Here is a 27,147-nt window from a genome sequence, read left to right as displayed (position 1 = left end):
TTTTTGAGTTTATTTTGCTACTTTACCTATTATCTGAGAAGCAAAACCGTTAGCGCTAACTTGTAGTAACACTGCAAATAACTTTACACAGAATTATCCGCTACGCTCTGAACCAAAATTCTCATTCAAATGCGTAAAACAAACTTAGGGGATAAAAGAGAGCAATTTACACAGCAACGTTGCAAAGAATGTATAACTAAAAATCAACAGGACTTTCAAACATGAAAATCGAATTTCACCAACAGCTAAACTTACGTTAAATTCAACAAAACATTTAACAAAGAAAACCAACGCGAAACACACTCGGTAAATACAGCAGCAGATCGAAGAAATCAGTGGTACGAAGGGACAGATGTGGCAAGTATACTGGGAGTTAAATGAAACCGTTGATCGAGTAGACAATTGATAATCCCAATTGTTTTGTGCGCACGCTGCTGAAAGTAAACAACAGTTTCAGAGAGAAAAATAAATAAAAGTCTGTACTAGATATTTTTATTTATGTGTAATGGAAGATGAAAATATGAAAAATAAAAGGCGAGAAAAAAAACTTTATTGTCGCCCGTAATGCTTTGAAAACGAAATGTGCGGTAGAAACGTGTGGGGCAACATATTGCAACTGAGTTATATGATTGATGCTGGAGATTTCAACAGTGGAAAACAACACCCCAACTTGCTGGGTGATCACATAAGGCTTGAAGTTACGATCTTGTCACGCTACAAGCTTTTAGCGGTCTGGCGCTGCAAGCTTTTAACGGTTCTCATATGCTGTATAAGAGTTTTAAACCGCTTATGGTCGAGTGCCTTCATTAGTCAATCCATTCTCTGGTGGGCAAAGGTATTTATCGTTAATCTTCACCTTAAGATTTTTTTCCATCTGCTCGATTCTTTGGTGAGTATTTACTAATGAGAAGCGACGTAAACCAATGATTGTTTTCAGCGAATACTAGAAAAAAAAATTGATAAACAGAAGGCGAAGTTTCCCAAAATTGACTGGGGTGGCCCGCTAACGCTAGGTTGAAGAAGAAATCGGCAGGTCTATTATCTAGGCCCAAACGCAAACCCAAAAATTATATATAAGTAAATTTTAAATGTTTTACAAAACTCAACACAATGATGTTGATAATACACCTACCTTTTCGCCCAGGGCTTCCAAGGGTACTGATCCGCCACTGCCAAAGCCTTCATATTGGTTGACAACATAAATAATAACTTTAAAGTCTGCGAGCTCCCTCCGTTCCAATGTCGTTCGGTGACCTACCGCCCCTGGGCCCCTTACACAACTTGAGTCCTTCCAGCGAAAAGTTTACTCGCTACGCTCTGCGCTTCTGGGGTCACCATCTCGATTATCGAACGGGATGTATGTTGCTAGGACTACTGCCCATGGAGGAAAGCCCTAATAAATTATTCCCTATACTAATGCCTGCACGCCAGGCGATTGTTCGTGACCTGGCCAACAGATGGTTACATTGTGTCTCCTACTTTTGGCCTTTGATGATCGGCGAACAGTGATTGGATCTTTCGATCCGTTTCTGTTCATGTGCGGAAATTTCAACTATGTTTGCTGCGTGTTCGAACTTACCATGTCGAACTCCGTATTTGTTAACAATATTAATGTTCTGCGTACGACGTACACAGAGCTGTAAAGTACTTTGTTGCTTTGTGTATGTACAATGTGTTATCCAGAGGACCCTGCGGTCCGTTCATCAATAAACCAATTATAATTAAAATAGGATGAGGAAAATGAGAGCATCTAAACTGGGAGAACAAAAAGGATGGTGGAAAGAAAGAAACAACTTTACATTTACGCAGTGATAACGAGAACCAAGAATACCAAGAATACCAAGAATACTGAAATTGGGAAATTGTCTCGATAACGTTGAAGAAGTACACAATCGGAAGAGAAAGAAATTCTTCTTCATCGGGCACAACCAACCTCAAGAGGTCTACACCTTCCATTTTTGGCTTTCCTTGATATTGTTTACCCGTAAGCGGGATAGTCAGACCTGCGTACGGGGGTTTGGTCTGGATGTAATTTTGATCTGGTCCGTTCGTGTGAAGACCGGCATCATGTCATCGAGTCGCTCCAAGTAAAAGAAAGGTATAATATAAAATAATCTGCGAATAGGACCAAACACTAAGTAGGTAGTCAGTAGGTAAAATGGAACAGATATCAGTTACAGAAAACGATAAAAAATAAAATGTAAGGCTCTTCCCCTTGGGGCTCTCCGCAAGAACAGGAGAAAGGCACCGAAATCGTAGCTTCGAACTGAACGGAGCAGAAGAGGTAGGCGTTGAACCACAACTGGAGGGGATTATCGTAAGCCATATTGGTTCGTCGAGAGATAACTGATTTAAGGACTTTGGACACATTGTTTGGATATGCCATGTAGTTCAACACCAACACCAGCTGCCTTGCCTTGTGCGAAGATCGGAACGAATCAACAAAATTTCCACATGGAGTCACGCATAGTTAGGTCGGGGTCAGGAGACAATGAGGATTTAGGACATTGAATAGCGACTAGATTTCTTGACCCAATGAATGCTATCGATTTAATGTCACATTGGCCGGCTAGGCTTTATTACGGAGGTTCATTAACCAGCGCATAACATGTGTTGTGTAAATTAGTTTCGGACCATAACTCGAAATTGGCTTTATCACAAAACGATTCGGCCAGTAATGTAATCTTTATCTTTTTTTTTCAATATTTTGTTTATTTTTTCATTATTTTCGTTTTGTTTGATCCACTTCCACTTTCTTCTGAAAGTGTTTTCTTTTAATTCGTCATATTTTTCTTCTTGTATTATGTTCCTTTCTTGCTCTTGTTTCTTCATCTAATTCGACCGGTATTTTTTAGCGTTTGCTTATTTGCGTTTTGTTGTCTGTCTTCTTCTGCTGCTTCTTTGTTTCTAATATTAACTCACTCCCTTTCGTCTGGCGTTTTCATTTTCGCTCACTGCACTTATCTCCTTAGTATATATCTTAGAGAGCAGCAAAGAGAGTATTTTTTTGTTTGTTTTTGGTTACGAAAGTTCGACTCGGCGTAATTTCAAAAAAAACATAAATTCAATATGCTCCATTGGGGTACCCTAAATTCCAAACAAACGAAGTTCGGCAATAATACATCCGTGGTTTGTTCCTGTTCCTGTTGCTACCTCCTTCCGCCTCGGCACCCACATTCTTACATCCTTATTGCATGCTCTATCGATATATATTCTCGATAGAGATTCTATCGATACACCTATATTCTCTGTGTGCTCGTGGCACCGGTTGTTCTTCTGTTTCGGTTCTATTTTATTATTTGCTTTGTTGCTATTGACTGTTGCGTAAGTTTGGTATATTCATCTTCTAGAGATTGTTTGCAATACCGATCCACTTCTGCAACCTTGCTAGGTGTTTATGTTTCTCACAAAATAATTTACCCCCGTTCCTAATAAATGTTACCACATAATTTGCTAGCGTTTCCTGTTATCGTTAGTGTAAATGCCACTACTGTTTTTCATTGCTGTTCAAAGTGTTGTTGTTGTTTTTTTTTGTTGCTTTCTTTTGCTTATTACTGTATTCGCTTATTGCGTTCCATCGTACGAGTGTGTCTGGGAAAACCATTGCCAATGTTTGCCTATGCCTTGTCCGTCTCGTTGATTCCGTTCATTGCTTAGACCGACCAACACCCATTTTGTGATGGAATTTCTCTCATAGTACTTCTGCTAAACCATTTTGTATGTTTTGCTGCTTTGGTTTGTGTGTATGTATGTCAATCATCGTTTGGAGTTCCGGAGCGTCTGTTTGCATCCTGTCTGCCAAGGTTAGTCACGCTCTGCTACGACGCTGATGTACTAAACCTGATAGTTATGTACAAAAAATTGAACATATTTCCGTGAGATTTCTTTATCACCTAACTGTTTAATACTCCTTCGTTCCTTCATTACTTTGCTAGCTTTATCATTTCCACTGGTTTCCAAAACTATTTGGTAGCATCATGCTTGTTTTCTTACTTGCGGTTACGTTTCCAATTGTTTTGCTGTTTAAAAATTGTCTGTGCCGTCTTCCTTTCGTATGGTTTGTTGTTTTGTTTTACAAAGTACGATCGTAACGTGTAATGAATTGCCGTAGAGTTTTTCTTTCCTTTTTTTGGTTTTGTTATTGCCGACGTATTCTAAACTAGTTCCATTTATCCAATGTACGTGTGTGTGTTGTTGTTGTTTTGTGTGTTTATTATTCGCCCCTTTTGCACTTCTATAACTCTGGAGTCAATCCGCTTTTCTTCTAGTTAGTTAGCTAGTTATTAGTTTAAGATAGTTTTCTTCTTCCTTCATTTATCTATTTACATATTGTCGATTTTGTGTGCATGGGTTTATCTATTTTGCTTTTGCCTAGACTTTTAAACTCGGCTTCAAATCTTTAACTACCCTCTTCGACATGGCTGCCGTTATCAATCTCTTGCCAATATTCAGCTTTTTCGTTTTTTTTTCGTTTGGTTTTTTATTGTTTTTGAATAACTTGCGAACGCTTTTCAGTGTTATGAATACGGAGTATACTTACTGAAATATCTTCACTTTTTTATGTTTTCCTATAAGTTTTGAGTTTTGTTTTTTTTTTTTGTTTTGCAATGCTTGCCTGCTTTCTACACTTGTCCCCAAAAGGTACTCGAAAAATTAAATGAAACCAAAATCAACGTGCAAAATGTTTGTCAAATTAGCTCTCCATTTTCTATTTATTTGATCACTTGCGTTTGTATATGAATGCTTTTCTATTGTAGCGAAAACATACAATAGGATGAAAATCGATAAATGTGTGTATGAATGTATCTTAATGCAAACATTTCACGTAGTTAAACGTTTTGCTTGACGTGTGCTCTATGGAACAACGAGTGTACTATAATGTTTCTAAGGAAGAGAAACAGAACACCGCTGGCATTTTTGTTATTGTAACATATGAACAAAACCTTTTGCTTTTTTTGCAGAATGACGACTTCAGACCACAACTCATCCCTCAATCCCATTTTGATCCGTTTTCCCTTTACTTTTGTTTAATTTAAGCAGAATTAGATCGTGTACTGCCGCAAATGCACGTTAGTTTATCGAACTTTTGCATTTTGTAACCCATTTGCGTTCAGCTTATACATTTCTTAATGTTGTAGTAATCATGTTTTCTTATTTTTTTACAAATTGGCAGTGCGCTTTTGTGTGTAGTTTTTTTTTCGTAATTTTACTGCTTGTTTGCTAGTATCTATTCGCTGTTAGAGCAATATAGATAGGGGGACAGGATACAGAATTTCGGAACTAATTATATAAAATTAGAGTACTAATCCGTCTGCGTCGCAACATCGCAACCGCATCACGCAAGCAGTGTTTTAACTGTTTTCTTCGTTTGGTTTTGCTTATTAGTTTGCTGCTATTACTCCATTATCAGCAACACTGTCACGCGGCATTAATTGTGCACGCGTTTTTTTTTTTTGTTTTGAAGGTGTATATGCATATTCATTGCATATTGTTACTAATTGCATTTTCCGCGGGCAACAGAGTTCGCTTCTCTAAAGGCTGTAAGGCTAACATCGTTTCAGCTCGATTAGATAGACAGTTTCGATACGAATAAATTTCTTGATGAAACAGGACGGGAATGTGCATGTGCGATGCGCAGTCTGCAGCACACTACATGAGCATGGTTTTTACCCACGTAACATAATCAAAGCAAAAAGGCGACAAAATGCTTTAATTTATCGAACAAAAAATACCTAAACGATATACGGGTAGATCTGAGAGGGCATAGTCATGAGTCAACAATGCTGTCGTCTAATTTGGCTATTCGGCTTAGAGTTAAATGAGTGTTAAATATCCCAAGAAGAAATAAAGCTTCAAGCTACTAACGCTAACGCTTGCCTTTTGATATAAATGTAAGAAATAATTAACCAAACTCGTACTATGAAATGGTAAAACCATGCTCAACATTATACTCTCCGTATGGAGATCGCAAATGACCCAAAAAAGGATTAAACTTGTTCGTATGATTTTACACTCCGAGTTCCGGGAAACAAACGGGTAGCTTTCCAACACCACCCAATACTTTGACCGTGACATATGCAACTCGTTAGCTCGTTGTTTCATTTCCTAAATCCTCTGAATTTACGTACGGCAAATTTTATTTTACCCTTCTCCAGTGGCAATTCTCTACAACCTCACTACACTTTACGCGCAAAATAGTTGCGCCGTATGCTTTCTATAGAAAGAAAATACGGAAGAAAACACGCTTTCACTACCTTTGGACGTGTTGGCTTTCATTGGCTCGAAGAGCGGCGTGGTGTGTGCGTGTGTATGTGCTTTGGGTTTGGGAGCATACAATTCCGGTTCACTATTATGCCACCAGATCGCTATGCGTGGGAACATAACTGAACAACACTGAAAAACATCCGGCAATACCCGTTGTTCCAGCATTTCCTTCATTGGTCTACCACTTTCTGGATTTCTTTAGCTATGGATGCATATTCTGCGTGGTTGAGTGTCGCTTGTGTTTGGTGTGCAATTTGCTGATATACATAATGACTGAGTATAAGCAGCGATCTCCGGATATAAGAGCTATTGTGTGTGCTTATTATCAGTACAGTAGGGCGGAAATTTTATTTGCGCGCAAGTAGTATACAAAATAATGGTTGTTTGTTTTTTTTTCTTCTTCTTGTTACATTCTTCGGCAAAGGGCGCACCATAAATCTGCTTTCCTGTATTTATTGATATACTCCCTTCAAACATTCCTAACCTTCCCGTCCCGGGATCGTCGCTTATTATCGGTGCAACAATATTTTACAGCGCAAAAGCATGAAAATATTCGAAGAAATAGATTTGTTTCCCGTCGATCGATCGGCAGATCCTTTTTTTTTTTGGGCAGATTATAGCCAACATCCTAACTGGAGACACATTTACGCTGTATATAATACAAGCGGATTCGCATCATTTCAATAATCCAATGTGTATCGTTCGTGAGTTTGCTTGTCGTTCTAGGCATTTCGCAAGAAGTTACCATCGCGGGTAGTATAGGGGATATTAAAGGGAACACTACAAAATATCTTCATCTTTCATCAAATCTTATGATCTGCTTGTTGACGGATTTAGTTCTTTTGGTATTTTCTGGTTTGTTTTTGGTTGTTTTACTACTGCACTTCATGTTCTGCAATCTCTTTGTGTTTTACTATGAAAATGAATACGTACTCTTCTTTTACAGTAAGACAATCGGCTTCTTTACAAGTTTGCGTTTTGATTAATTATGCTTGCGATCAATAAGTGTATAAAATAGGTTTCCCGTAGGTTTTCTACGTAGCCCTTCGAATTTCGGCATGTACACTACCCCACTTGTCGACAAAAAAGTCTAACAGAACAACTAAAAATGTTCAGAATGTTCCAGGTTATAGCTGCGAGTGAAATAAATAGGACATTTTTTACATAGTTGCTAACAATCCCACTCGTCCATACTCTTATGGTTTATATTCAGCGGAATATTGAAGACGTGTTGTCACGCATTAACTTTGCCTTAGAAACTGCAGGTGCGCCAGTCCAATGGCACGTCTACAGGGCCGCAGACAAACGAGGGGGAAGATACTCTCGTCGTGTCAAACTAACTTTCAACATTGCACTGAATTAAATCCACCCAATCTGTGCGCTACCTACTGCACCGTTCTGTATCGTCCAATACGCTTGTGGTTTTGTTTCGTTATCAAACGCATAACGTCGAAACTCAGGCCTCGCGAAAAGGTTAGTTTTCTTTTATTAATTTATAATCCCTCTATCATTCCATCCATCACTGCGCATCATTATGCAATAAAGGAGAAATGTCGCTTTCATTCATGTGCAGCTTATCGCTCATTATCGTTTTCATCAACCCGATAATAATAATAATTCTATAACGTTACAAAGTACCACCCGGCGCCCTCGCTTACATGCTAAATAATTGCTCTGTTCTAGAAAATTCAACTAAATTGCCTTGCAAAAAGATTGTTATTTTCTCTGCGCGCTATACGTTTTACTGCCTAATTTTTGTTTAACTACATCCTTAATATATTATTCGACCAACATCCCACATGAGTAGAGATGGAACAATGCTTTCCAATTACTTCGAGCTCGTTAGTAAAATGGACTCCGAACACGTCATAGACGCTGCATATGTATTACGGTACACGTTAACAGCATAGCAGAGACAACATATTATACTAAACAGTCGGAATTATGCGTTGAACCGAATAAAAATATAAAGGTTAATGAACTGAATGGTTTAATCTTCTGTAAAAAAAATGCATCACACTAAAGGGAAATGATACATTGAATTTGTCCAATGAATGTTCCTATAATTTATAAGACGTTTTTGGTCCAACATCTTAACATTTTCTTGTTGACTCTTTTTGAATTACAAAACTGTTAGGTTATCAACGTGTACTTTTTGTACTGCCCGGGGGGGCAGCAGCCATCGTTTTGGATGGATGCTCAGTGTTTCAAATAAATTGTAATTGTTCGCTAGTAAATTTATACGCGCTCGCCTTTATCTAATCGTTTAACGTTAGTTATATTACTTTATTATATTTATTTCGTGTTTAAAGCTCATACCAAGATTTTTTTTATTTTGTTTTACTTCACTCAACCTACACATTTGTTTGCCTCTTTATTTGATGTTTTATTAAGTTCAATTTCATTTCGTTTTATACGCGTGACAAAATGGAGATTGATCGGTTATGAATTTGGAATGAAAATTTAATTTAAGTATCGGTATACTACCAACAATTTGCTCGCCCAACCCGATCAAAAATTGGCCATGAGTCTTACGCCCTTCACTTGGCGGATGTTATACGGAAAAGCGTCACTTCGCGCTGTGGTAAACAGGGACTGGTTAGATCCGATGTTACGTAAAGATCCATAATCCGAGTATCTCTCTTCGGTTTGTTCCGAGAATTTATCATTTGTCTAAAGTTTATTGCTGCGTGGGTTTGTGTGAGTGTGTTTTTTTTACATTTTTTCCATTTTTCTTCACTTTCACTTTTACCCGCCGTCCATGCCAAAGTGCAGTTAGTTCAATTAAGGAAAGATTGTGTGTGTGTGTGTGTGTGTGTGTAAAAATATTGATACGTGAAACCATCGTCACGATGGGATGCTTACTACTGCTTCCAATTGAAACGTGGAACACGTTCCTGCGGGTGTTATCATGATTGCTTATTTAATAATACCACAATGCATTGGTGCGGTATCATGGAACGGGTCACCAACGGAAAGCTAAATCATATAGATAAAGAACTATACCACTGATCAAATCGGAGCGTTTTTAAAAGATTTTTTTAATACATTCTTTATATCGTTTTTGTTACACCCTGATAGAAACGAACGAAATTTCCTGTTCAATAACAGTACCCCACAATAAAGGGTTCGGAACGGTAGGTCTTTTCGAAAAGCGATTTATTAAACAAAACATAAAGTTAATCGTAACGCATTTAACTGATAGTTGTTTCAGCATTGCCTGAACATAGACGTCCCATCAAATAAGGTGCAAATATATATACCCTACATTTAACCGAAATGCATTCCACGCTGATGGGTTCAAATATTGCCTAGTCTGTGGCAGATCATTTCCATGAAAGAATCATGGAATGCATGTGCTCTTGAACTTGATACAGCATCAAAGTAGAAGCCTTACTATTACTATTACACGATTTCTCTAACTTTACTGTTATGCGATTGACTACTGTAACAAATTAGGTAACTAATTTATACATGTTTCTGGTTAATGCAGTCGTGAAGATAAAGCAATTAACAATCTCTTCGAAAAAATAACAGACGCGCAACTCAGCTTCCCATATTTGCAATAATCGACGGTATTACTGTTTTAGAGTGACATGATCAAGACATTCGTATGTGGAGTTGTTAATTTTTATTCGAATCACAGAAAATGTGAAAATTCGCACTATGTACAATTGGTTTTGTTTTTCTTTTCATTGACATATCGCTCTCCTAATAACATTCACCAATAAAAACATCCATTCTTTTTGTTTTACCACTGCGTTTATTTTTTTTTCTTATCAATTTCTTTTCCATGGCAAGATTTGCATTGGTCATACGTAACTAAACAAAAAATCAACTTCAAACCCATACATGGATTCATGCAACTCACACACCGTTTTCTAACAATTCAAAGACTATTTTACTATACCGACGAAATGAAATGCAATTCAGATGGAAAATATTGCGAAATGAAACATTTAGTAAACGAGCTAACATTTGTCAGCTAACTTTACAACTTTACGAGTAAACGAAATAAAACAAATATAAACCATTCAACACATTTGTGAGTTATTGTCCTGCATACAATCGCAATTAATCGTTACGAAAAGATCAATCCGCTTACACAATGCGTTTATACCAGTTACGCATGCTCCACTTGGCGTGTTTGACAAACTTTAACGAGTATGACACATTTATGTACAGATTTGAAGTCGATTTTGCTTTGCAAACAAAAACAAAACACAAAGGGCATCATCGTATTAAAGGCAACTATTGAAATGTAACAGAAGCATCCATTATGCCCGAAATGCACTACGAATTAGGTGTGTGTAAGATGGCCCAAAATCAAAAGATCATTCACACACGATGATCATTCTGTAACAGCTTCGTCAACTAATCGGCACATATGTGGTCGCTTACCGGTAGCAATTTACAATATGGTAAAAAAAAAGTTTCCCATCAAACAACAGAACAGAAGGTCTTCATATTATTTCAGTTTAGTCAAAACAACACCTATAACCTTACAGTACATCCCAGTTCTTAATTTGACCGTGCTGCACACACTATTGTTCCACTCTCTGTGCTTCGCTCGCTATCCCTTATTGCGCACATCTACTATTTATGATTTCGCACCGTATTGCTACATTCATGGATTGAAATTTTGTGTAACAATTGGATTTGTCTATAATTACGCACAGAGCCCGCTGGAAGGATAAGTTTGTATCAGAGCATTTTATCGTTCTATTGTTGGTAGCAGTGTTCCAAGTGACGGCATCGGGAGGTTGCTTTTTGTTGTTTGTGTTCGTTTGTAACGCTTCTAAAATGCTTTAACAATTGAATTCATTGCCAGTTGGTAGTCGGTACCACTACGCGCAACCAGCGTGTTGTAATTAATTCGTTTGCTACATAGTTTCGAGTAACCATTTATAGCATTTCTTCTTTTTTCACTATTTCCAACTGCACACATGGCTAGTATCAACTTTGGTTGATCGATCAACTGATCGTGTTCATACTGTGCGTTTCGATTCCACGAAAAGCGATTAGCAAAGGTGTTTGATGTTGAGTTTAGATTTTTTCGTTCATTTTTTGTTAAATATCTTGTTAGCTGTTAAGTGTTTTGCTCGCTAAACCTTCGCTCTGGAATTGCATGTTCGTTCAACAGCTTTCAAACAGATTCGCAATCATTACAATTTGTTACCATTATAGTTTTAGAAGTAGTGATAGTAGTAGTAGTTGTAGTAGTAAAAGTAGTGTCGTAAGTAGCATTATTATTTAGTTTAATAATGGTAGTAGTAGTAGTAGCATTACTGGTAGCATTAGTAGTATTTCTTGTTGTGGTTGCTGTTGTTGTTTTGGTTAAAATTGCTGTTGATGCTGTTGTTGTTGTTGTTGTTGTTTTTGTTGCAGTTGCACAATTGTTGACCTTACAGCAAAAAGCCGCTCTAACCCACGATTACCGACTATCGCGGGCAGAGCGCGGCCGTCCCTAACTGGAGGTAGAGGCAATTGGTGACACGGGCGAAAGGGGACTTCGGGCCGAGTCCCGCGGACAACCGGAGAGCGTTATCACCAGCTTCCGGGAGCCTGCGTGGTCCCGATGTTCGCACAGCCAAACACCCTGCCACGTACCGAGTGACAATTTGCCGTCGGTGATTGGGATTGTCAGTGAACTTCCAAGGAAGCAGGCTTTTACGTGAGCAGGCTGCAAAATAAACACGGATGCAAACAATTGCGGGGTATTATTAAGGAGGGCTAGATTAGGGCGCGACAGAAACAAAACAAAATATATACCATATCATCTGGACCTTCGCATGAATGCCTGTACTGTAGGCCTTCGGGCACTATTTTGTTCAACATCATTTCCATATCATCCCTAAAAATATAAAATTAATGCTATTAATGTATATCATGAATCCTGCTCCATAGTACTAGCAATATAAACATAAAGAGAAGCGTATACAAAAAAGGAAATGTAAATTTTATGTTATTGAAGTTTAACTGAACAAATAATCGCTGTTTAAAACTGCTACACCATCGTTGCCTTATATTACACATTGCAGTAGCTATTTCATGGTTACACTTACCGTACATCTGGATCCCAGCTTTCATTTAATGCTAAACTGGCGGATGTATGCAGGACTGAAAAATAAAATAAAAAAGAAATTAATTAATTAGTACGGAAGAAAACGAAGAGAGTCATTGTAACAATTTCATGAAAATAAAGCTATATGAATGCATGGGTAAAATATTTTTGTGAACAGTAGGACTTTACACCTCCCAAAAATTGAAATTGATGAAAAATTAAATGTAACGTCCAGTAATTTAATTTACTTTGACTTAAAAGGTCTAACCTTAGTTGTTAACAAAAAAATAACATAGAAAAACAAGTTCATATCAAAATAGTCTAATTTTCTATAAAAACGAAATTAAGATTATTTTAAAAAGCATGTAAAAAATCAACAACAAAACAAAATATAAAAAATGAAACGAAAACTCACAAAACGTTATCACTAACCCAGGTTCATTACAGACTTCACGACAGCTTAGCCGTTATTCGACGACTAACCACTACTGCATACAGCAATCTTATCTCTGTTTACTTCAATGTGTGGTCAAAGTCAGCAACAATTAAACATCTAGTTAACAATCACGACGGGAAGCAAGTTCTAGTGTCGTGATCGGTTTCGGTGTTGGCTGTAATCCTAAAAATTTATTGTGCAACACCACAAGACTTCCGGCGTAGGTTTTACTTTACGGCGAAATATATCGTGAGCGACCGGCAAGGAACTTTCCTTGCATGTCATCATCTGGCCTATTTTTGCAACATCGCGTGTGTATGTACGTTTTGTCCTGATGCACTGTTCATGACGATTAATAGATTAGCATACGAATACCATGCAAAAACCTTCAAATTGCGCACTAATCATGTTGTGTCAATTTCAAACCGGGCGCTTTGGTTTAGTGCCGTACTTCTGTTCACACATACTTCCACTAACAATCAACTAATTGAGTGTTTTGCAAATTCTAGATGTTATTACTATACCGGTACCATATATGGTGGCCCAAATTGACCGATTCGATACGTATTCCCATTAGCATGAAACTACAACCAATTCCCTTAAGTACCTGACTTCAAACATGAAAGACTGATGCAAGCTGTCTGATTTTGGTCTCGTCTTTTTATTGAAAATTGCTACAATTCCCCATAAGTTTACCAAAATGATCATTTTAGCACTTTCTGTTTGGATTAAGGCTAGCTTTAAAGTAAATTATATTGTCACCATAAATTTATCTTTCCAGAATGTGCTGTTACATACGTGATACGTGTTAAAGATATTGACCAATGCCATGCAATGATAACACAACGCTGCAATGTTAGTATTCAAATTTCACCTGTCTTGCGTCAAAGATCAGCACCGTCAACGTTATAAATGTTGAGAAATACCTCTGAGACATGGACATTGTCCAAAATTCGTCCAAAAGAAAGTGGCTTAGAAGATTTTTTTGTTCCTGTATGTGGAACAGAATTCGTCCAATGACAAGCTCGACGAATTGTACGATGAACTCACTACTGCACAATGAGTTAGACTCTCCAGGTTTCTATGGGTTGGTCATGTCATTAGAATAATACCGTACGTCCCATTGCGTGAAGTCCTTTTAGGGGGCTCTGATTTTAGACTCTGAACGAAGCTGGGACTATAAAGAACCTATATAGTTTAAGAACTCACATACGCCTCTGATACACTGTCCAAAACTGACGAAACCTTCTTAGCCGCGTTCGAGAGGAAGATGCTCAGAAGGATTTTTGGCCCCGTATGTGTGGAAGGACAAAGGAGGAGCCGCTACAATGACGAGCTCTATGAGCTGTACGGCGAGCTTACTGTCGTACTGTGGATTAGACTTTCCAGGCTCCAGTGGGCTGATCACGTCATGAAAATGACACCGGACGACCCAGCCCGTAAAGTCCTTTTAGGTCGTCCACGTGGACAGAGGAGGCGTATTAAGTCCAACCTGAGATGGAGTGATGGAGTTGATGCGTCCGCCAGAAAGGATAATGGACAGACGGAGTCGCTCGACCGTAAGCGGTTTAGAGGACTCCTGCAGCAGGCCAAGACAGCGAGAGAGAGAGAGAGGACACCTTCACCAAACTAAAGTGGTCTTGGTGGAGCGGTTGCAGGTGCGTAATGAGTAAGTAAGTAAGATATCGGAAGCTATAATAAGCCGGAGATCTGATCATCTTCAAGTTTTGCCCAGGAAATCGGTTAAATCGTTAAAAACGAAGATAGAATCAAATTGCCGTATGGGCTGGTGCACTGTCCTGCTGAAATACTTCGTACTCATTAAAAACACCCCGTGAAACACCCGGTTCTGTGGCGCTCGTTCTTGCAGAGGTCTCGGAAAACAGGAGGCCACGGCCTATTCCATAAACTAGGTGATACAGTACGTCGTGTTGAATTTAGTGTTTTTTTGCAAAGAACACAGGGATTTCATCATTTTAATACCATAATACCGAAACCATCAAGGACGATACATTTGACGAGCGAGGTATCTTCAAATTGGAATCAGGAATGCTGACCCTAGGTGGAGTCTACACCTGGTCAGATTGTACATAATAATGGCTGCTGCAGCACGAAAAGTTTCTAGTTCAAAATACAAACTCTTGATCAGCGTGCCTAAAGAGGAAAATCTACACACTGCTCGTTGAGTAGGTTCCTCCGAAAGAACAACAATTGATAGAATGTCAAAATAATGCACAACCTTAAATGTTTATGCGTAGATCATCATTACCAATACAGAATCAGTACATGATGCATACTTAATGATGAAAATGAGTATTATAACTTATTGAACACCCTGTGCAGTTTTGGTGATGTGAGTATTTAAATTATTGTGCAGCTAATTTAAAATCTGTTCACATTTTTGTGAAAGTTAGGAAAGGCAGATTGGCTGAAGATCGATATGATTCACTAATAAAAAAATGGGAAATATCTAAAATGGAAAATACCCCCTTTGGTACATCATTGATCTTGCCAGTTAATGTATGCATAACTTCTTAGCAATAGTACTGTTTCCCAAGCTGATTTTCAAACATCAGTATCGAAAGATATTGAGCATTGAAATGAAGTCTATGTAGCCATTTAAACATTTTCATATAGCCTAATACACGATGTATGGTATGCTATTTTCTTGCTGCAATTTATTTATTTTCCTCAGTTGCTATTTGCATGCTCCACTAATGTTTCATTGTTCCAAATGATTCATTGTACTCGAAGCTATTGTTCATTGCACTAACCTACAGCAGCAATACTTGCTGAACATATCAAATCGATGATGATGATGATGTGCTACCAAAAGGCATTTTCATTATGTTGCTCGAGTTTTCCGGTCACCCAGCACCATTTTGCACGGTTACCTTTGCATTCAGAAAATAAAACAAAATTGCATGCATGTTTTGTACATCCTATAAAGCGTTAATTTCCATAGCCTGGTGCGAGCCTGCACATGTTTCAACTAACAGACATCAATTGGAAAGCATGATGCACCCATGCACTCGTACTATAGATTATGTATTGTGTCATAAGCAACAAGAGTTAGATTCTTGTGATGGAGCTTCACAATAAATGCCTCGAGTGGTCGAGTGGCAGCGATAATGGAAGAAAACTATTTTGTTCTTTATTAGAACGGCTAGGCCGTATCGACATATTGTACCACGTAGCTGGACAGTCAGTCCTTGCTTTGGGGGAACGGTCCGGAAAGGATTTTGGACGGGTCCTGTCGTGTCAGACCGGTGTCGCCACCAAATACACCACCGGGAAACATTGGAGAATTATTTTTTGACTAAACACTATTTGATGATATTTAATACATCGCAAAATGTTGCTATGCTATACTATGTTGCGTAAACTAAGAATTTCTCTGCTATGATTTTTTTTGGTAATATTGCTGAAATTAAATTAAAACCAATAATTAAATTTAAGTTCGGAATAGTAGTAAAATCTGTGTCACGCTTTTTTTACTCATTATAAACGCATGTTGCGCTCATTTAAGCCAAATAATTCATGAAAAAATGTGCAAAAGCAAAATAGCACCACTGAAGCTTAGAATACATTTATTATTATATTTCAACTCAAAAATAAATTCAAACGCATTTAAAACATTTTAGTTATGAGTATACGAGCCATTGTAACGAATTACAGCCATAGGTGATGATTTGATGGCCAACATCAAATATTTTAAAGCGTTCTGCTCCTTATCGAACCGATTTTCTTAAGGTCGCTCTGTCGAGTTACGTTTGCTGAGCCTTTTGCGCCATTTCAAGTTTCCATTGGTTGACAGAATTTGTGTTACACGTCTTGTCACCGGAAGTTGCGATTCTGAATGAATTGGTGATGATGTTTTTTCTTGACTCACAGCAACTTTAAAAATTATTTCCTTTGCACGGCTGTTTGTTTTTCCTCCCACGTTTGTTTGTGCGGCCCTCATCACCGGGGTTTCTATAGATGTCTGCATCATATTAAGAATTGGTTATTACCTTTACTTCAAAGGCTGGATGCTGGTTCATAAAATACGAGGGGTTATTTCACCAATTTTCGAAAAAAATCTTCCAGTTAACAGACCTCAAGTGAGAACTGGTGTTAATTTACACAATACCAAGCTGAACTTGTGATAAATATATCAGTAAATATAAATCTTTTGCGCCTTGAGGCTATTCATTTTATAAAGTTTTTCTTGAATTATATTGCCCAAATATAAATGATCTTCAAAATTATTATGGTCTAGTATTTCTTTTTTTTTTACTTATTGGAAGAACGTCCGGGCCGTTTATCTTGGCCTAGTATTTCTAACGAGAATGAAAATTGCGGTATAAACTAACAAAGGTGTCAAAGTTCAAAATCCCCCCCTCTAGCATAAGTTACTGTATGAAATATAAAATAGGAAATAACACATTCGTCCAGCCCTGGGAACAAATCTCAGAAAATCTTATCTATACAAAAAAAAGGATGTATCACTTCTTCATGATCTGAAACTTGAAACGATCTTGGTAGGGTGCATAACCCTTTGTTTTACAGTTAGCATAAATATAAAATTAGTTTTAGCATGATGATGAAGATTGAATGATGATGCTTTAAAAATTATTGTCGTATTTATTAGATGTCAATTGTTGCTATAAACTGGAAGCCATATTCAGCTAAAGGCTCAAATAACCCGTCACCAAAGAGTAGGTGCTGTCAGATTATTTGAAAATCTACATTTTTGTATAAAAATTATTTAGTTTATGTTAACTTTTTGCGAAAGGCAATACTAATCATATCTGAGGTAAATAGAAATAGTTCAACATCAACAGTGAATATGATTACGCATATAACGCTACACAATGTATCTTTCTTACAATGCCAAAAATTTTATTATGGTTTTATATAGTTTAAATCAACACAACAATAGATAATAAAATAAATAACACTCTTCAATTAATGAAAATCAATACATAAATATCGCATTCATTGTTACTTTTCGCATCAATTTGTCATTATTCGAAATTGCTTTCATGGATGATTTAATAAGTAAGTGCGTTTTCTGATACACCACCAATCTTTTTTGAAACGTTAAACTATTTGAAAAAAGTGTTATTAAACAACGAAAAAATACGATTACGAGTTGTCGATGAAAAAAATACTCTTATACCTTGTGGCTGCTGTTTCGCAGTGCAGCACGGTGCATTGCATTAAAGACAACAACGCTGTAAATGTACCAAACGACAATGTACGGAGGAAAGGAAGTTGTTTACAACACACTTGTTTCACTTGACCAACACGTGCACACACACTTAAAGGCATTTGCGTGGTTAATTGCGTGGATAGCAGGAACCCACGGGAAGCGGGAAATTCCACATCCGCAAGGATGCCCCAGTGTCGATTCTACGTCCCAGGCTCGCTGCTTTGTGGCGCCTTCTTCTAGTTACGTTGCAAGGGCTTTCCCTTCATTCATTCATTCATGGTTCTTTACATTCTACGAATGCCTGCACGCTACCTAGGCAAACTTTCCGCATCACAAAAGGGATACTATTTTGCTTTAAACCAACAGCGAGATTCTTCCGCGAAACTTGCAGGCAAGAAGCAGTACCCCTCCGTGTCGCTTTGCATTGTGTACGCATTTCGCCTGTCGCCTGTACTCATGGGCAGGAAAATACACTACTTCCTCCCGGCGGAAGTGGCCACCTGCCGGTAGTGTCATGGATGTGCGGTTTACTGCGACATGAAAGCATATTCTGTAATGTGCAGGCGTTGTGCATCGCGCAAACCCGCTGGTGCTCGCACGCTTACAATCAAATAAACTCTTTTCAACCAAACGCACGCATTGTTTGGCAAGTGGTTATACATACATAAATGAAACGTAGCAATGGTGTACAAAAAAAAATGGAGTTGAAAATCATACTTAGAACTTGTATTTTAAATAAATGTCACATCTCTTTAGGCAAATAGTTATGTGTAATACTGTATATTGGTAATCATACAAAGATTATCATCGAAGATTATGATAAAACTGATCGCTATAAGATACGACCAAGCGTTGATAAGAGTAAGCGTTCGTGGCATATCAAAAATTACTCACCACTACGTAGAATTGTACCGAGCAGCGGATTGTCTAAAATCTTTCGAATCCATTCTGAACATCCTGTGCTGAATGTGCGGCTAATGGGCACAGACTTTTGCTAAAAAGGAGCCCCAAAATGGGATATATTTCTTCCCCAGATTTAATCTATCTCTTTTTTACGTACCATTATTACATACTTTCTCTGTCGCAAGAGTTTTAGCATACTCTACTTCTCTGTGAGGTGTGGGTAACTCTTCTCTCAGCTCAGCATACATAAAATTACAAATTTCCTCTCATTGTCTTTCATACGCCGACACTTTTCTCAACGCAACTCTCGGATTCTCCTGCGCGTTCGGTCATCTTCACACCGTGAAGTAGTATCTCATTCTGGCATGCAAGCAACCATCCTGCACATGATGGGGCCACACATTTCTCCGGGTGCTCTATGATCACACCGGGGAACTAATTGAAGCATTCCGTGACAGGATGTTATTGGATAACAACATCATGGAGATTTACGAAACACACTATCCGCACGTTAAGCTTGTGCTGCAGCAACAGCAGCAGCTTGAAATGATTTACCCGGCCCAGCATGCAAGCGCCGATTGAGTTAATTGAGTAGCTTCGATATTGTGCCCGAGTCGCAAAACAAACGGGCTTCACGCACAAAATGTGTTCCAACCAGCAGCGCTTACCACAGTTTCCCGACGTGGAAAAGGCGAGAGCAGAAAATGCAAACACACCTAGGATGGGAAACGTTCTCCTCTCAAATGAGAGCTGAAGTCATCTTCCCGCAGCGGTATTCTCGCTAGAAATACGCCAATACAGTCTTCGGCACGCTCACGGTGTGCAACATCATTACAGCACAACGTAGCGTAAACAACCGATGCATGAGAGTGAAACTACAAACATATACACATAGAACCAGAAAGCACAAGGCAACCTACTGTACACCGCTACCGATTGCTTTAGTCAGGTCATGGACACGAAATTTTACCAGTTCCCCGTGCTATCTGACCGCGTTCGGCATTTCCTCGCATTAGCGATGACCCGGTAGCATCCTGCAGCATAAATGGGAACGACCTATTGAAGCTGCCCGCTCCGCCGATACTGCACCATTACAACTCCTTTCGTGATTGGCACAAACTAGCACCATGCCTTGTGTTTCCCAGCCCATTTCCACTGGGAGCGAACATTTTCCATGCGGTCAGTCACGCTTCGAGTCGTTTGGTATGCTTCTACTGGCTAGTGGCAATTGCGGCAAAAAGAATACCCAAAAACGAAGACAAATGCTCTGACAGAATTTAATTACGCGTTCCTATGAACGTGGTCCATGAAAGGGTGTATATTTGGAAAATGATGACATTTGATTGAAACAAAATACACATTAACGCAGTTAGGGTTAAACACATCTGGGCATGGCCACTGGCACAGTAGCTTTTCTTTCTTTGCTTTTTTGTTAATTAAAGATAAGCTTCCAGCGCGGGCACCACCTGCAGCACTAGTTGGCATCAGGCATATCCACACCACTACGGAACCTTGCTTGATACAGGAAGGGTATTATTCAATAACAATATTCACTGCCAAAAGCACTATTTCATTTCCACCAACTCTCTCGCATCGCCTGCACATATCCGACCGTACGCGCGCTATGTTGAGTGGTCGATATTGTGTCCTGAATTAGAGCGTTTCGAGGCTTGGCTTACCCATTTTGAAGGATAACACAAACCCGGCAGTGCGAAAAAGAGAGAGAGAGAGAGATAGCGCGCGCGCGAGAGAGAGAGAGCGACGGAAATTGGACGTTATTATTGATGTATGAAAAATGTACGTACACATGGCCAAAATAAAGTACGCGCCCAAGCGTTTGTAGGCCGATCGATTCCGGAGTATCTTGCATACATGTGTCGTAATATAAAAGTATTTCGCTTAAAGCACTTCATTCCAAACTATGACGGCATCTGTAATCTCTACTTTAGTTAGCTAAGATTTATTTAGTGCACAATAAATTATATGCAAATAAATAAGCATAAGAAAGCCAGATTATCACAGCATATCGTTTCTGCTAATTGCATGATCGGCCTTATACACCTCCACCAAAGCGGTTCCTCACAATCTGAAGTGATCGAGAGTTTCATCGAGGAATTTAGTTGCTTCTTCCTCTGGATGGTATTTTATAAAACAAAAAAATAAAAGTAAAAGAAGCATACCCAGATGTGGCAAACCCTCTCTTCCACCCGAAAGCAACAACCCGAGCCAAAGGCAGTTTTCCTCCTAGCACAGCATCATTTCACAATTTCAAAGACCGCACACATTTTCCTTCTCATAATTTAGATTTATATCTGCGGAATATTTTTTATTCATGTGTCGCCTACGTGTCACCAAGCAACAGCACCAATCCTATATGCTTTCAAACGTGGAGAAATTCCGGGTATTGAAAATACACAAACTATTATATGTGAATCTCGCTTCGGACACACACGCGTACCATTTTCTCCGATATTTTCTTATAATGCACCTGTCAAGCCCGTAGCTCTTGTGTATTGTAATTCACTTTGCAACTCATTTGGCTGGTAGCGAGTAGTATTTTACCGTAGTAGTAAGTAACGTGTATTTATATCAGCTTTTGAAAGATTTATCAGGTTTAAGGAAAATTTTGTTGAAATATTATATAACTACAAATATTGCACATCACTTTAACTGGTTTAGCCAACATGCTGCCAAATAACTTGTAAAATTTTGTCGTAATCTTTTAAAACCATCCAAGAATCAAGCCATCTTCCGTTCTTTTCGTATTACTCGAACTGCTGGTCAGCCAGACCACGTGCAATCAAACGGAACAGACGATTTTATGATGGTGTAATATCTAGAGAATACAGCAGCGAAACGGTAATATTTTCCATCATACCATTTTCATACAGGTTTTTGGCCCGTATGGCATCAAAAGGGCGGGTGTTCTCGTTTGGGCGATAGGCCGTAGGGAGCCGTATATAGGGCGAGTGTTCTTATGTCAAATTCCTATGCTATACTAAGTCTGCCGTTTATCGCGCAGTGTTCGACTCAATGTCATTAATTGGGTTCGAAAGCATTCTCCAATGCTAATTTGGACAGATTTCAACTCATAGTAGCTTATACCGACCGACTCATCTAAAAACTATCGAATCTTTGTACCATACAGCGCAGTGTTTACTCATTGTTGATAAGCATAAGATACAGTTTGGTTCACTTTAAACGTAAGATTTTCTGCATTTATCGATAGGTAGATACGAAATCACTCTAATTGACGATATAAGTAAACAGTAAATGTGTTAATGGAGTTTGTTATGGTAAATAAACCATATGATATATGATCCCATATGATCAATTTAGGCTGTTTTGGATAGGTAAATAGAGAGAAGTAATTTTGGTCGGTCCAATCGATTAAAAAACGACCGTTACTAAGAGGCGAACCTCATATAGTAGATATTTTTATATTTCTCATTTTGAACAACGTTTGTAAAGTTGTGCTATTTACTGTAGCAAGATTTAAAAATTCTTCTTTATCGGTCCAAAAACTTCAAGAGGACTAACCATGCCATTGCTGCCATAATTTGACCTTATTTATCCGTAACTGAATAGTCCTGCGTCTGGGGAATTGCTCCGGAAGGGATTTTCGATCGGTCCAGTCGTGTGGAGACCGGCGAAGCTACTAATACACCACCGGAACGCCCCGGAAAATTAGCAATAAGCTCAGGATAGTATCCTAGTTGCCAGTCAATGCAAACTGAACACTAACTAATAGTGACATTCTTAACGTTCGTAATGCAAAATTGGATAAAATTCAAAATAAGATCCTTTTAGTTTGAAAATATAATAGAAATAGAAATAATGATTCTAAATGTCCCAATAGTACACCGAATATCACACAATATAGGCACTTCTTACATTGATGCTAAGCTCAATCAATCAGATGAATAAAATCAATCAAATGCAATACCTCACCACATAAATTGTACGGTCGCCCACTTGCAGTCGTTAAGCGATAAGAGCTGCGTTTGCACTTTCGTTGCCTACATTCATTTTACCATTGCAAGTTGCTTCATCACTCTCCTCGTTAAGCGTACACCGCAAAAAGTCGGTAAATAATTCAAAATTAGCTCACCAGCGGGGTTGCGGATGCGCGTCTTCGGGCAACCGCACGGAACAGCAGTGTCGGGCAGAAATGACGATGACACTCGGTCACGCAACCGAAACCGTTCCGTGCCAACCAGCCCGGAGACGGTTCAAGGAAATGTCAACCATTAAACCTATCACCGTTTGAATCGGGGATACGAATGACTACTGGCAATCTGTCCGGCAAAAAAAAAAAAAACCACACACAGCCCTTTTTCCCGCAGATGGGAGGCATGGTCAATGTAACAAAGTGCAGTCCGAAACGGGTGCAAACGTAACGAAGCATTGAAAAGGTGCCATACACTTTACGGTGGCAAGTCCCACGTACGTTCGTCTCAATGTGGGCACTGTGTCTGGGGTCCGAGTGAAAAACGATTTCCTTTGCTTTGTAAGAAGTACGGTTCGTCGTGGTAAGAAAAGCATTCGAAACGTCTACCTTCAGCACCTCGACTTCGACAAAAACGGCTGAGAGAGAGGGGCTAAATAAGTAATCAAGACATATTTCAAATAGTTTGCTGTTTATCGGTTTTAATTATCAGCACATTTTGCAATTAGCCATATCCTGCTACGTACCAGCACACGATAAGTGCCGTATCATTATCGAAGGGGAAGGGATTGAGCCGCACTCAACCGAAAAGAAGAGGAGAGAGAGAGTGACGCTTAAGCCGCGATTTCGTTCAGTCTCGCGATGCACTACCAATGAACCGTTGCTTAGCAGACGAATTCTGAAGATGCACTGATTGAGTGCAATGTAGTTAACGGGAGAGGAGATAAATGTAGCCCACATCGTTTCTTCGTAACATAACTTACACTTAAAAATGCCTAATGAAGCACGATCTGCATAAAATATGCACATGAAATACCATGCCCAGTCCAGCTTACGATAAAGATACAGCACCATTCAATGCAAAATTATTACTAATAACGAGATAGCGCATTTGTATTGAAAAATAACACTTAATTGAAAGTAAGGAAAAAAACATCATATTTTTGTGTACATCTTCTTCGTCTTCTTTTGGGCACTGCATACTGTGGATCTATTTTGGCCTACCTTTTCTGCCTTCTTGATGTTGTTGTGATGATATCGTTTTAATTTTTTTGTTTTTGTGAAAAATTGGTTATTTACTCACAGTTTAAAACATGTTTCATCAATCTCTATTCCCATCTTACAGGTAAGTTTCGGATTCGGTCACTAAAAACACGGCTCGTTGACCGATCTCTATGAATCGATCCTTTTTTGGACTTCATTGTAATTGATAAATTCCTAGCCTGGCAGATCATGAGCCATGGACCGGAACAGATTATAATCCGAAAGGGGCAATGTCCGGGGCAATTGTCAATCAATTATCGGCCGTAGACCTCCCCTGTGATCATTTCGTTTGGTTATAGCAACACATAAAAGATCACACCTTTCTTCAAACATACTGCATGATCTTTTTATCATGAATATTCGGCTTGGTTCATCATAAAATGGTCACTTTTCATTGCCAGTTGCAACCCAAAAAAATGACAATGAATTTTGCCATTGGAGTAGTCGCTTACATGTGAACAAACAGCAAACCAACATTGGGGCAGATCATACAAGTTAGAAAGCTTAAGCTTTAAGCCTGTATCAGTCAAATAATCCAGGTATCGGGCTGTATCATTATGTACATATTCGTAAAGGACACGGCATTTTGACGTAAAGCATGACACAAGGGATCAGTTTTGTGTCCACACGATAGGACTGGTACACAATTCTATCGGGACCGTTGTTACGTAGCAAAGGACTGACTATCCGGCTATGTGGTAAAATAATTCTAGCAACTCAGAAATGGCAGGCCAGAGCAAGTAGGTCGTGACGCCAAGAAGGAAAAGATTTAATAATTTAATAACCTTCGATGTTATTGTCGTATGTTCCCTTACTGTCGATCCTATACCAACTAGAGGTAGTTAGGCATGTGATGTTCAAACCTGAGGAGTCACTAAGGAAGGTCCAAGAAGGAAGCAAGATTCCTTAGCCGTAGCAGAGGATTAGCTCAAAGAAAAAAAAAAACAAATTCCAATACTAAAACATTTAACAAACATCAAATGTTCATTAACGTTTGGTTCTCCGATGATATTCCTACCAGAGCAGCTTCCTACTATTCCATATTAAGTCCAAGTTTCATCAATGTTACGACTTTTCAAACGGCCATTTAGTTACGGTCACTCGTGATGGTGGGAGGGCTATCAGCTATTACTAAATTAAGAACGTACATGGAAATCGGTTTTTGGATTGTAAACAGTCAGCAGTAAGTAGTAGTCTTGCCAATAAAACAAAACCAAAACTAATTAAAAACGAAATACAATTAGTAGCAAATGCAAACGTAAAGAACGTCACTTCATAGTTCTTCCAGGAACAATGGAAACTGATTTGTAAAACATTGCGTTCAGCAAAAGCATGTTGCAGCAAAAGCAAATGTTGAAGATACACGTTTTTGAAAAGGGATGAGCGTACTCAATAGGTTGTAACATCGTTAATTATCGGTTTGAAATTCAACGATCACGTAATAGCTCTGGAATTCCCAAAACTATTCCTGTTACCCTCAAACTTCGGCTGAATATAATAAAAACATCGCTGTTTTCACCACATGCTCACTGACTGTATATCTTCCATTAGCAATAGAACTACCGGGCCATATTGACCGATTCGCTTCATCTTAATATTTTGTTTTTAGTTTTTAGTTAGACAATCCTAAAGGTAGTCGTTGCAAGACTTTTACATATCTGTTCTGTAGTATAGCTTGCAAAAAAAAAAAAAAATCATTACCATAAGTTGGTAAAAGTTAATGCAATTTTATCATTAATGAAAATACCTTCAAACTATCTTGCTAATTTGACAAATGTAAGATAACCCAAACTGGGTGGCATTCATGAAGGGTAGTGCTATTCAAATAAATATATGACTAATACAAAAAGAGCTTAAGTTTACTGATCTTATGCTTAGTAGATCATTTGCAGATTGCCACCCTGCGGAACAAATTAATCAAGCTTTCTTGCTTCGAGAGATTTAATTGTTTGTTAGGCAGAGATAAACTATAAGCTCGATCAGCGTTAGATGCACTATGTTTTCCAATCAAAAACTAATTTGATGTACAACGTACGACGTACTCTAAATATTACCTGAATCCCTCACAACCTCATTGCAAATGCAATGTTCTGTTATCTGCGATGCTTCAACAACCCGCGATGTTCGATAAAAACGCATTATATCGGTTCCTGGACACAATTATACCAACCCCACGATAGCAGAGGTTTATTGCAGCGCACATACTTACTTTGAACGTGACATAATCCGACAGAAAATTGACCCAGCTCTGGCATCTGCCGTAGGATCTCCTCCGTCACCAGATGAATGCCACGGTGTTGTGGCCGAAGGTTGATCTTGCGTTGAAACCAGGCGGAACCAATCTGTATACCGCGGTGATTTGATGAAGCCATGTTATTGGTCTTCTCATATGATGAGCCCGTCGTAGTCGTGGTCGTTGCCGTTGTCGGGTTTATGCCCGCCGTTGACGTTTGCTGCAGATGACGAGGGTATCCGGATTGATGCCGATGACTGGCCGCCGAACTACCGCCACCACTGCTCCGATCTGCGTCACCGCCACCAACACTTCCACCACCAGCACCACCTCCGGCACCGCCGCCACCACCACCACCACCAGCGACTACACTGCCCTTTCTGCCCTTTCCCCTGGCACCACCTACTGCAATTGCCGCTCCTGCACCACTCGATGCACCGGCACCACTGCCACTTGCTTTACCTGCAGCCCCACTTCCGCCACCTCCACCACCAGCTCCTCCTCCACTACCACCTCCTCCCCCACGGCCCCCGGCAGACGCTGACAAGAGTAACGAGGACGAGGACTCGTCGGTGACCGATGAAGGAGGGCTGCCCCGTTTGCGAGGATGATCCGTTTTGAAGCAGGAAATGGCAACTACCCGACCAACCTATAATACACACACATACACTAGTATGTAACAATCACACACACGCACGCACGCACACACAGAACACGGAATGGTAACCTTCAGCGCACACTTTTGGGTATGGCTACGTCGGCAAGGCAGGCAGGCAACGTACCTCGCGCAGATGCTGATATCAATAACTGATAGCAAAAGGATGATGGTTAGCAGGAA

At 39.2% G+C, this 27,147-nt stretch overlaps 1 protein-coding gene across 1 annotated transcript; it reads right to left on the bottom strand.

Annotated features, from left to right (window-relative positions):
• Positions 1-11,413: 11,413 nt before the first annotated feature.
• On the bottom strand, positions 11,414-26,619 carry LOC128711186 (UPF0047 protein YjbQ). Its single transcript, XM_053806050.1, has 4 exons — positions 26,286-26,619; positions 12,330-12,384; positions 12,037-12,118; positions 11,414-11,947 (listed from the first exon to the last, which is right to left on the bottom strand). The coding sequence occupies exons 1-4, from the start codon at positions 26,446-26,448 to the stop codon at positions 11,732-11,734; spliced, it is 516 nt and encodes a 171-aa protein (XP_053662025.1). The 5' UTR covers positions 26,449-26,619; the 3' UTR covers positions 11,414-11,731.
• Positions 26,620-27,147: the final 528 nt, after the last annotated feature.

The sequence above is a fragment of the Anopheles marshallii genome, chromosome 3, assembly GCF_943734725.1.
Source record: "Anopheles marshallii chromosome 3, idAnoMarsDA_429_01, whole genome shotgun sequence".
NCBI lineage: Eukaryota > Metazoa > Arthropoda > Insecta > Diptera > Culicidae > Anopheles > Anopheles marshallii.
This window is presented reverse-complemented; position numbering and strand designations above follow the sequence as displayed.